General features: G+C 34.7%; 1 protein-coding gene across 13 annotated transcripts in view; it reads left to right on the plus strand.

Moving 5' to 3' along the window:
• The window catches only part of NBEA (neurobeachin), a 677,938-nt gene that overhangs the window by 244,137 nt on the left and 421,057 nt on the right, over positions 1 to 12,744 (plus strand). For all 13 annotated transcript variants that reach the window (XM_047723145.1, XM_047723148.1, XM_047723152.1 and 10 more), the window contains one exon: positions 11,004 to 11,442. In XM_047723145.1, coding sequence (XP_047579101.1) covers positions 11,004 to 11,442 — 439 coding nt within the window. The remainder of the gene's footprint in view (positions 1 to 11,003; positions 11,443 to 12,744) is intronic.

Here is a 12,744-nt window from a genome sequence, read left to right on the forward strand (position 1 = left end):
GTATGTTTAGAAATAAAGTTAATATATATTAAGTAAATTATTACATTCATATCAACTGCAGACTTTTTCAGTATTACAAATTTATTTTCTCTTGCTTTTGAAATCATTTTTAATGTATCCATTGTAATCCATTATGTGGATGCATTATAATTTATAAGTACTCTAAAACACTATCATCATAATATTTATAGAGTTTTTATTGGAAACTGATGTTGCATAATATATATTGTATTTATTTATATGTACAAATCATGCACAGGTATTCCTAGCAAATATTTCTTAGTTTTATGTCAACTTTTTGAAATAAGTGTCTGTTTTTGGTATTAATATAGGTACCAACAAAAGCCTCTCCCTCCTCTTTCTTCCTTTTCTTCCATCTCTAATTTACTCTTTGTTTCTTTGTGATCCCTTTATTATGTATTTGTTGAATAAATGAATGGTTTCCTATTACATCCTAGTTGCTGGGAATATATAATAGTGAACAAAGAGTCCATGTCTTTATGAATAACATTCTTGCAAGGTAGATACATTTATAGAAACCACACACTTAAACATATAATTGCAAGTTGCTGCATTCCATGAATAAAATTACTGACTGTTATAAGAAACTACAAAAGAAGAAACCTAATTTAATTTGGGGGTTGGGGATGACTTTTCACAGAAGAGACATTTAAACTAGCAACAAAAAGATGAGTTCAGGGACATCTAGGTGGCTCGATCAGTCAAGTATCTGCCTTAAGGCTCAGGTCATGATCCCAGGGTTCTGGAATCGAGTCCCCCATCAGGTTTCTTGCTCAGCGGGGAGCCTGCTTCTCCCTCTTCCTGCTGCTCTCCCTGCTTGTGCTCTGTTGCTCTGACAAATAAATAAAATCTTCATTTTAAGTCTAATACGGATTGGGCCAGGCTAAAATCAAGGCTTCCTCAACACTGCATGCCTTTCTGGAGGCTGTTGAGAAGAATCCATTTTCTTCGCCTTTTAGCTTCTAGAGACCACCCATAATCCTTGACCCCTGGCTTTCTTCCTTCTCCCTCCGTCCTTAAAACCTGGAACAAGTATCTTTCAGACTGTTCTTCTGTAGTGATATCCTCCTCTGAGCACAGCGAGGAAGGGTTTTCTTCCTCTGTGGACTCATTAGATTAGATTGAGCCCACCTGGATAATCCAGGATGGTCTTCCCTTTGCAAAGCCCTCCCATTTAATGTCCTTCTTACTGTATATGGTGACAGTCATAGGTTATGAGAGTTAGGGCATGGACATCTTTAAGGAGAGTGTTCATTATTTTGTCTACTGTTAAGTATCATAATCTGCTTACAATTTTACAAGAGCATTTTGGGTATAATGAGGGAATAGATTAAAGAGGGCAACGAGGGAATCTGGATAAACCAATTGGAGACTGTTGCTCTCTAGGTAAGTGATGCTATTGCTTAGCACAAAGGTGTGGTGGCAGTGGAGGCTGAAGAGGAAGATAAATTAGACATATCTTGGAGGTAAAAGTGAAAGTATCTGGTAATAGATTGGATGTGGGGCATAGGGTATACTAATTTTTCAAAGATAATACCTGGCTATCTGTCTGAAGTTCTGAGATCAAATGGCCATTTATCAAAGCAAACAGTACTGTTAAGAAAGGTTGAATAGAATGACACTTCTGTTCTCTGCATGTTTTTACATCTAAAGCTAGTCTCTTGTAAGCAGCATATAGATTTTTCCTGTTTTTGTTTTGTTTTGTTTTCAACCCATTAAGCCACTCTGTATCTTTGGATTGGAGAATTTAATTTACCCATGTCTGATGCCCAATGTTTTGTGGCCGCCACCCAGGAAAAACCTCTTGACCACTTGGGTCTGAACACCAGAAGAGCTTATGTTCCTGGTATTATGGGATTGTAATAATCTGTGTCACCCAGAAAAGAGCTTATGCCCCAGTCTGGTGTCCAATTTTGCAACTGTTGTCAGGGACAACTGTGTATCACCTGACTCTGGCAACTTATGCTTGTGAGTTTAACAGGGCTGCAACCAATGAGGAAAGAGTTCTTAAACAGCTACCACCCACAGGGCACAGCTAGAGGCAGCAGACCCAGGAACTCTATCTTCCTGAGAAGAAGGCTTATTAGTTAATCATGCTACACCCGGAGGGGCAGTCTTCTAATTAAACATGCATCTAATGGCTGATTGTAATAATTTCCAGAGACCTCAGAGGGCAGGGGCCATCTTTGCCTGCTCTTTGCTGCTCTCCAGAGCATGAGTATCTCCCAGAGTGGAGTTTTACATGTCTCTAGTGCCCTGGTTTTTATGTCTATTGCTCTGTTTTCTGCAGCTGCTCATCCAAGAGATGCCCCTTGCTCACCTGGCTTTTGTGGGTAGGGGAGTTTTCGTTTCTGGGTCCCACGGGACTCTGCCAATCCGGGTGACAGTTCTTAGCAGGATGCCACTCCCAACCATACCCTCTAGTCTTTCTGTAAAGGAGGCCTATTTGCTTGTCCTGGAGCTTGGCCTTAGGCACGTTTCATATGGCCTGTGGAGTTGATCCTAGGGCATATAGGCTATGGATGCCACCTTGGCACTTTTCTTCTTTCTGGCTTCAGCTTACTGGTATCTCTCAGGAAAGAGCATATGCACTCATCCCAGATCCCTGGTGTTTGCAATTGCCACTCAGGGGACACTGCCTGTTCATCTGGTTCTCATGGCCAGGGGGCTTACAATTTTGGTTCCACAGAACTATACATATTTTCATACTTTAAAGAGCTCCTGCCCAAGGGTCTGTCAGTCTAATTAACTGGATTATCTAATTAAGGATACTGGCAAGTCTTAGCACTTCATCAACTATGGGTAGCTTTTAAAACAGTGGGCTGCTTGGACAAGTACAAAGATTTGAGAGACAGCAGAGAGCTGGGCCTTTGGGTTGAATGCAAGATTCATATCTTATAGGAGCCCACACCTTCAAGCCTGGGAGGGGTGGTTGTTTCATGTAATGCATTAGAAACCAAGACAGAGAGGCAAGCAAAATGAAGAAACGGATGAATACGTTCTAAATGAAAGAAAAAGATAAAACCTTAGAAAGTAACGAAATACAGAAAAGTAATTTACCTGATAAAAAGTTAAAAATAATGGTCATAAAGATGCTCATTGAACTGGGAAGAAGAATGTGTGAATATAGTGAGAACTTCAACAAAGAGATGGAGAAAATAAAGAACCATTTAGAATTTACAGAACTAAAGGAAAAAACTTTAAAATTAGAGTGGTTCAACGACAGACTAGATGAAACAGAGAAGGAATAAGTCAACTCAAAGACAAGGTGGTAGAACTCCTATTATCCGAGTAGCAAAACGTAAAAAAAGAGTGAAGATAATGTAATGTTCGTATGAGAAAACATCAGAACACATTAACATTTCTGTTATAGGATTTCCAGAAGGAGAAGAGAGAGAGAAAGAAATCTTACTTGAAGAAGTAATGGCTGAAAACTGCCCTAACCCAGGGAAGGAAAAAGATAATCTGGATATATTAATTTTAAGATGTTTGTGGAAATCTAAGTCTTTGAAAAGCTGAATTAAGGAAGGAGAGTAGAAGTGATAGACTGACAAGTTTCTTAATCCTTACAGCATACTTAAGATCTACATTTTTCACGTGCAATCCCTGCAATTCTGGAAATGTAACTAATTTTTCCAAGATAACATGGAAAATTAGTTACGTTGTGGAGCCAGAACTTTGATCAATTCGATTGCATTGCCATGATCTTTCAGTTATGACATAGTCCTTCCAGAAAGGAAGGAACAATAACCAAAGTAGCCTAAGGGCTAGAAATATAAGGGGATGTTGGGTTGAGAAGTTGTTCTGTTATGATAGGAGATACTGGTTTGCAGATAGTAGAGTGGCCAGAGCTAGGAAAGATAGAAGTTGAAAATGAGTAGAGAGAATAACTGATAGATGGCTTGGCTCTTAAAGGGTATTTTCTTAAAGGGTATGGTGATGGTGGTGATGGTAACAGTAAAATCAATAATGGCAGCAGCAAGTACAAAAATTTATAGTGAGGTTACTAAATGCCAGGCACTATTCACAAATTATGTTCTTTAGCCATCACAACTGTGTAATGTATAATGTGTACTCTATAATGTGTGTATGGTTACTATGCCAGTTCTACAAATAAAAGATTGAGACTGAGAAAGCTTCAGTGGCTCTTATGATATCACAAAGCAAAGAAGAGATAAACAAGACTTTACTGAAAGTCAAATGGTCTTAATTGCAAAGCCTGAACTCTTAACCATGTATAACATGCACATCATGGCTTATCTGATAGATAGTAACAGAATTGTACTGTTATTTGGTTGCTCCTTTTTTTCTGTAACTGAAGGCAACTTTTAGGCATATATGTTGGCATTTTATTATTAGTGTTAATGATTGCCTCCATAATACTACAGAAATGCATGATGTATTTTAATAGGAAAGTGGTGTGTTTTTTTTTTGTTTTGTTTTTGTTTTTGTTTTAGAAGAGAAGTGATAAAGAATACTACAGCAAGCTAGGTTAAAGGAAAGGCAAAATATGTATGTATGAATATTTGATAACTGATACTCTACTCAAAATGTACAAATTGGAATTGTAAACATCCCTTAGAGGTAGGACTTCTGAAAGAGTGCAGTAAGGACCTCCAAAGAACTACTCCTCCAAAAAACAGTAAGAACACTAGCAAAAATTGTTGAAATCATTTTTCCCATTCACTGGAAAGTAACCAAAGGCTTACAACAATCCAGAGAGCGCTAATTTAAGAAAAACTACAGAAGTCTTTATGAGAATAGTAGGCTTTTTGTGATTTAGCTTGCTCTGTTAGTATCCAGTTCTCCTCAGCTCTGTGCTGTCCTTGAAAATCCATATCCAGAAAATTGTGGTAGCTGTGAAAACCAACAACATAGCAGCACTGGAAGGAGGTCAATTATGTTTGGAGTTTTCAGAAAGTCCACTGAGCACTGTATCTGACCTGTCTGGGAGCTCCCTGGTAAAGCTTCATTCACAGAGCTTGTCATTATTTAACCCGATCAGAGCTTGCCTGATGAAGTCCTGGATATTTTTTTGAAATAATCAGCAGCATCTTTTTTTAAAATATTGGAACTGCCCAAGGTGGCAGTACCAGTTGGGCTAAGTAGGAACCTTACCAAAAGCCTAAAAAGAAAACCTGAGAATGAGATGTCCATACTCTGGGCTGTATTCAGGTCCAGGAAAGACCTGAGAAAGCCCCAGTCACTCATCTCTGGGTAACCTTGAAGGCTCTGTTCAAGCAAGAAATGAAGGCTGAGGGAGAATATTGAAAGCATGCCCTACTGCACATCCAAAGCCTCTGGCAAAGAGTGGAAGATGTACTGGTGCAAGATAAGTAATGCAGTCTCTATCTAGTCATTAGCTGATCACTAAGCTAACTGAACAGAAACTTCTGTGGCTGCAGGTGTTACGGGAATATCAAGAAATATCAAACAAAATTCTATAAAATTTTATAGTAGAATTTTATAGAATTTGTTTGGAAAAGTCAATAAATAAGCAGAACAACAATGAGCCGTGTGGGAAGGGTCTGATTTCCAAGATTTCCACATTATATTTAAAATTTTCCAACAAAAATTTTTTGACACTTGTAAAGAAAGAGGAAAGGATGGCCAATTCACAGGGGGAAAAAACAGTCCTTAGAAACTGCCCCTGAGGAAGCCCTGATGTTGGACTGACTAGATAAATATTTTAAACCAGCTGTTGTAGAAATGCTCAAGTAATTAAAGGAACACTTTTTTTTTAAAGAATTAAAAATATGAGAGTGGATGTCTCACCAAAGAGTATCAGTAAAGAAATATAGAAAAGAATTCAATAGCAATCTGGAGTTGAAAATTATAATAAATAATTCATTAGAAGGGTACAACAGAATATTTGAGTTGGCACAAGAAGGAATCAACATACTTGAAGACAGGTCAATTGCTGTTATCTTACTCTGAGGAACAGAATGAAGAGAAGAATAAAGAGAAGTGGAATGAGAAAAGGGGAGAGCCTCAGGGACGTGTGAGACACCATCAAGTGAACCAACATACAAATAATGGGAGCCTAAGAGAAGACAAGAGGCAGAAATGGGAAGAAAGAATTTTTGAAGAAAAAGTGGCCTGAAAACTTTCCAAATTTGATGAAAATCATTAGCATGCACATCCAAAAAGCATGTATTCCAACTAAGATAAACTTACAGATCTATACATTATAATAAGAACATTAATTAGAAATACCTTTTGGCTCTCAATTGTTTCTCCTGAATTGTAATTTTGTCTGTTACGGGTATATTCATTGATAATACCGAATTCCTGAAGTTGTATTCTTATATATTTAATGTAACAAACAAAATTAAATCATATGTAAATAATTGCAAAAAAAACTACTCAGTGCTTTTGCAGTCTTTGTTGTGTAAAATGAATAATAACGATTTTAAATCTTATATATGGCAACTTTTTCTTTCTTGGAATTCAGGTAAATTTTTGTGTAACTTGGCATTTTGGGATTTAATATAAACAAAAAAATACAAGTTACTTATAGTTTTTTATATTTTAAATTACTCTAAGGTGATTTATTTTGCTTAGTATTACTACTTGAGCAAATAATTAATAAGATTTTTAGTGATATACAAAAAGGAGCTATATGTTCCTTTAATGTTATTTCTTACTTAAGTAGTTTGGAAAATAGCAATTTGAATAATTTAATAGGTAAGACATTGAAACACTTTATACATCACTGTAAGAACAAGATTTTTCAAAAAATATTGTGATAAATGAGGTCCCATACAGAAATCATATCATCTGCTGCAGTTAACTCTATATGTTTCCTAAAATATATTAGATGGACTCATTAGGTTCAATGAAAATCAGTAAGAAAAAGAGGCATCTGGCATCCAGCTCCATGTTTCTGATAAGGTTAAGATCACTCAGACCAGTCATGTTTCTGCTTTGGGTACTAACGTGCCTCTTGCTGTAGAAACTGATGAAGAACGATCGAAAAATTACAAATCAATGGGCTTTTGAACTACTGATCTCTTCTTTATTTGCAATTACTATTATAAAATTTTCCATTGGTGTTTATTTTTATTTCTACATAATAAGATCATAAATTATGCTTTGCAAAGTTTATTGATTTGAATAGAATTCTTATTGAAATAACAAAAACCGCTTCATTTTGAAATCGATTTATCAGTCACAGTAAACATAAAATTAGAATTATATTACTGTGTAAATATTTTAATGAGTCATTTGAAAATATTCCAATATTCAATTTTAATAAACTTAATTGCATTTTATAATTAAGAGGTCAACATTTATATTGGAGTTTCAAGTATCTAGTTAGTGAGTTATAGATTGTCATTGTTCCCTAAGAGTTCATTGAATGGAAAAGCAAAAAATTATGTAGTTGATGGAAAAATCTTATTATATGGTACCTTGTGGACACTAAATCAAGGATTTTAATTTAGATATTCTGTTTTTAGCAAAATTCTTATATTTCAGGTTCCTATACTGTCTATATTTTTGTGTAGTTCTTAATGTAAAACATGCCATAAATAAAGACACTGAAACATCACATTAGGATAAAGTGAACCCTAGGCCAAATCTGTAAATCAGCCAAGTTCAGACTAGGTGCTAGATTTGACTATATGCCTTTTGAGAATTAAATTCTGAAAGAAAATTTAGCCCATGCTGGTAACCATGCCACTGTGATTTCTTGTTAGAGTTCTTATTTTGTTTCTGCATTTACATTTTGTGTCCTATTGTTGTAGAAGGTATTTAATTTCTACTTAATTGCTATTTAATTTTCTACTAATTTTCGACCATAACTGATATTACTCCCCAAATATATAATATATAAATGCAAACATGCATTAAATAAATTCAGTAATACCTCCAATAGAGGCAGTAACTGCCCTAGCAATTGTTCTCATTCTTTATTCCCAGCTTACTTCATCAACTTTTGAAGTATCAATTATCATCTCAGTTTGAATAATCCCAAAATACATGGCTGTATTTCTTTTGATTCAACAGCTATAAATATTTCAGAGATTCTGCACTCAATTAATTTCAAATTTAACTCATTGTATTTCTGAACAGGAGCACCTGGGTGGTTCAGTTGGTTGAGTATCAGTCTCTTGGTTTCAGCTCAGGTCTTGATCTCAGTGTTGTGAGATCAAGCCCCATGTAGGGCTCCATGCTTAGTGGGGAATCTGCTTGATATTCTCTCCCTCTGCCCCACCCCCATTCTCACATACACATGTGTGCTTTCTCTCTCTCAAATATATAAATCTTTTTTGAAATTTTCTTTTTTTTTTTTAGATTATTTTAGAGTGAGTAAGCAGGAGGACAGAACAAGAGAGAGGGAGGGAAGGAGAAGGAGAGAATCTCAAGCAGATTCCCCACTGAGCATGGAGCCCTACTTGGGCTTGATCTCAAAACCCTGAATCATGATCCAAACCAAAACCAAGAATTTGATGCTCAACTGACTGAACCAACCAGGCACTGTCCCCCACTAATATTTCTGAACAAAGTTGCTTATCTTTTGCTTTCTTCCTCACTTAGTGGCATGTCTCCATTGTTTTTCTTAAGCTAGATATTCCAGAAACATCTTCATTCTTTTCCTTCCTTTTTATCCCAAATGCTATTATTCAAAGTCTTAATTTTCTGTTACAAGGTTTTATAAAAAAAATCTGTAACTATTACCTTACCTCTTACCTTTTGCTTCTCCAGTGCTTTGCCAGGAGTATTATTAAAATTACCTATCTTCTCAAAACCTTCATGCAGTTATCTTAATTTTTAGTCTTGGAACAATTAGGTTTCTAATACGTCTACCTGTTTTTCATGTTGGTTATCTGGTGTTTGAATATTATTGTCTTATTCTACTGATTAATCTTTTCTGTCAGTTCTAACATCCTTGAGCAAACAAATAAAAGTATTTAATAAAAATGAGGAAAATGACAATAAAACCCTTAGTTGTGAGAGATGTGTATTTTTAGCCAATTTAAATGGATATTGTATATTAAGTTGAATAATATGAAAATGTTATTTTTTTAAAGTAATGTATGTATCTAATACAGTTTGAATCAAAAGGAAAGGAGAATTGAAAGAAAATTTTCTTTTGGAAACTTGACAGAATTATTCTGAAATCTGGAAAAATTAATAAATTCACATACTCAATAAATTTGGATGTCATGACATTAATCTACATTTAAGAAATTAACAAAACTGTTTTCTAGAGTCTAAGAATCAAGCCCTGTTGCTAAAGAAATCCCTCCACATTATGTTTAATCCTTTAGCATGTGTGTGTAAAACTTTGAAAAAATTATGATCCCACCTGAAAAATAGTATTACCAAAACAACATTTCTCTGTGTTTTTAGTAGAGACTTCACCAAAGGTTTTATGAGATGTTTTGCTGAAATCAAAATGGCCTATTTCCTGTTGGGCAGTCTTCTGATTTCCTGTCCTAATAACATTTCAAAAGAAAGAAACAACCAACCAAAATATCAAAAATCTAAGGGCAGTTTTATAGAACTTACAGATGTTCATTTTGAAGAGATCTTAGAAATAACTTACTCTGCCCTTCTTGTTTTACAAAGGATAAACTTAAATATAAATCAGAGTAAATCAAGTACCTAACATTGAATAAGTATCTACTTCAAATAGGACCTGCAAGTAATTTACCTATAGTATCTTATTTTCTTCTTCCACATCACTTTATTAAGAGTTATCCCTATTATACCTAGATTACATCAATTTTCAAGGTCATGATTTAGAATTTGATAACATTTTATTAAATAGGGAACTTCATTGTATTAACATTTGTATAATGAGAATGATAGGCATATAACATTTTAAAGATGTTTTTCTGTTTTAATTGATAATGTATGTGTATTTCATATCTGTATATATTTTATCTGCTTCAGCTTTCACAAATTGAAATTTATATTTATTCACAAAGAATGAGTATTCCAAAATAATTGTTCTTACAGGCACATATAGGGGCGCCTGGGTGGCTCAGTGGATTAAGCCGCTGCCTTCAGCTCAGGTCATGATCTCAGGGCGAGCCCCGCATTGGGCTCTCTGCTCAGCAGGGAGCCTACTTCCTCCTCTCTCTCTCTGCCTGACTCTCTGCCTACTTGTGATCTCTCTCTCTCTGTCAAATAAATAAATAAAATCTTAAAAAAAAAAAAGGCACACATAAGCTAAATTCTTGAGGAACATTATTTTCTTATTAAAGTATTTATTCTTTTGAAATAATCATTTGGCATGCTTTTTGCTATTAACACTTCAGAATTTTAGGTGTAATATTATGTGATTTTAAAATAATATTTTAACTAGTTTATTTTAACTATATATTATATTAATGGTTATTGAAGTACCAAAAAAGGTATAAAATGACTTTATATTTTTAAGGTAATATTAGAGAAGTATAATAATTTCTCTTATATGTTTGGTAACTGACAAAGGATAAAGGGGAACTTAATATAATAATTATTTGTAAGTTGTTATAAGAAATTGTAATGGGTACTATTTCTCCACACTTTTTTTTTTTTTAAAGATTTTATTTGTTTATTTGACAGAGAGATCACAAGTAGGCAGAGAGGCAGGCAGAGAGAGAGGAGGAAGCAGGCTTCCCACGGAGCAGAGAAGCCGATGTGGGGCTCGATCCCAGGACCCTGGGATCATGACCTGAGCCGAAGGCAGAGGCTTAACCCACTGAGCCACCCAGGCGCCCCTCTCCACACTTTTAAAGACATCAGTTTTGAAATGCCACATGGCTTTTAAAAGAAATAGGGTTCTTTTGAGGCTTCCCGAACAAAATGACAGGTGTACATGGATATGTTTCAATCCAGTTGTGTTGTTATGCATATCCATTTAGCAGATTTTTCTTTGTTTCCCACAGGTCTTATTTTCTTTATTCCAATATGTGAGAATATTTTATTAATAATACTGAATTTTAACTTGTGAAGCTTTTTGTTTAAACCAGTTTCTTTTATTACAGAAACTCCTGCTACATTTCCAGACACTATAAAGGAAAAAGAAACACCAACGCCTGGTGAAGATATTCAGCTAGAAAGTTCCATTCCACATACAGATTCAGGAATTGGAGAGGAACAAGTGGCTAGCATCCTGAATGGGGCAGAATTGGAGACGGGCACAGGCCCTGATGCCATGAGTGAACTATTATCCACTTTGTCATCTGAAGTGAAAAAATCACAGGAAAGCTTAACTGAGAACCCCAGTGAACTGTTGAAACCTGCACCATCCATATCTAGCATTAGTCAAACCAAAGGCATCAATGTCAAGGAGATCTTAAAAAGTCTTGTGGCTGCCCCAGTTGAAATTGCAGAATGTGGCCCTGAACCTATCCCATACCCAGACCCAGCATTGAAGAGGGAAGCGCAAGCTATTCTTCCTATGCAGTTTCATTCCTTTGACAGGTGGGTACCAAACTTATTATTCATAGTGCTCTAAACACAGAAGGAAAACTAGAGTTTATTTTTTAAAATATTAGGAGGAGCTCAAAAACCTTATATTTAGTAATATAAGTATTACTAAAATACAAAATTACTAAAATACAAAGAATATCAAATATCAATTTATATCTATATATCAATTTATATCAGTATAAAAACCAGATTGATCTCATAGTAAGGCACTTAAATAATACATCTCAAAAAAGAAGTTTCAATATGGTATGCAAGGCAGCACGTTAAATTCAGAATAGGGAAATGCAGATTCTGATTATAATCCATCATCAGTGAGTACACTACCTTGAGGAAGTGCTTTTATCTTTTTGGATTTAATTGTTTCATGGATAAAATGGGGGAGGGGTAATTCCTATCTCTCTGGTCTAATCTGGCTCTAAAGTTCCTGTATCATAATACTAAAAACTGTAATAACTGGTGGAGACTAAAGAAGCTTGCTTTAAGTAATAAAATTCAAATTCAAGTTTTAAATCCAAGGATGGAAAAAATTTGAAAATGTGCATTATCATCTGAATATATGTGTGGAATTTTCAAAATCAATGTAAAGGCCATATTTTGAGGCATGTGTTTGAAAGTAAATATTGTTGAAAGGCATTTTAGGTTTCTAAACTATAAGGTGGCACATATATCTGCACTCAAATGTTAAACCATACAAGGGTTTTTAGTTGAGGACCACCAGACTTTACTCTGTTCCGTTATATATGCCATAAAAATGATAGTTCACAGAAGCAGGATAAAACATTTTAGAACCAAAGAATTTGTTCATGTAATTTATCCTACTATTTAAAAACTTATACAGCATTAGAAAGATTATTTGAGGTTAGTCATAATTACTAACAATAGTACTTAACATTGATGCTGGGACTAATATTTACATATTAGCATGTAAACTAAAGAATGTGTTTACCATCTGAATTAAATTGTGATTGAAGTTAAAAACACTTTCCCCCACCCAAAATTTATATGTGTGTGTAAGATGATTGGTAAGCAATTGTTTTTTAGAGAGAAAAATTCAAGTTAGAAAATCAAATGTTTCTTAAACTGGAGTGTCAAAAATAAACATATAGTCAAAATGTACTAGCTATTCTGTTTTACTTTTCCAAGATAGCCATACTGCTTTGTACATTTTTTAGTATTAAGTATTTAGTATTTAGTATTAAGTATTTATAAAGTATTAAGGTATGGCAGTAAAGGCATTTTCAGTTAAGACAGATTATCTTTTTTATATTTAAATATTAATTAAACTTTACCTTT

This window comes from Lutra lutra, chromosome 3, assembly GCF_902655055.1.
Source record: "Lutra lutra chromosome 3, mLutLut1.2, whole genome shotgun sequence".
Taxonomy (NCBI): Eukaryota; Metazoa; Chordata; class Mammalia; order Carnivora; family Mustelidae; genus Lutra; species Lutra lutra.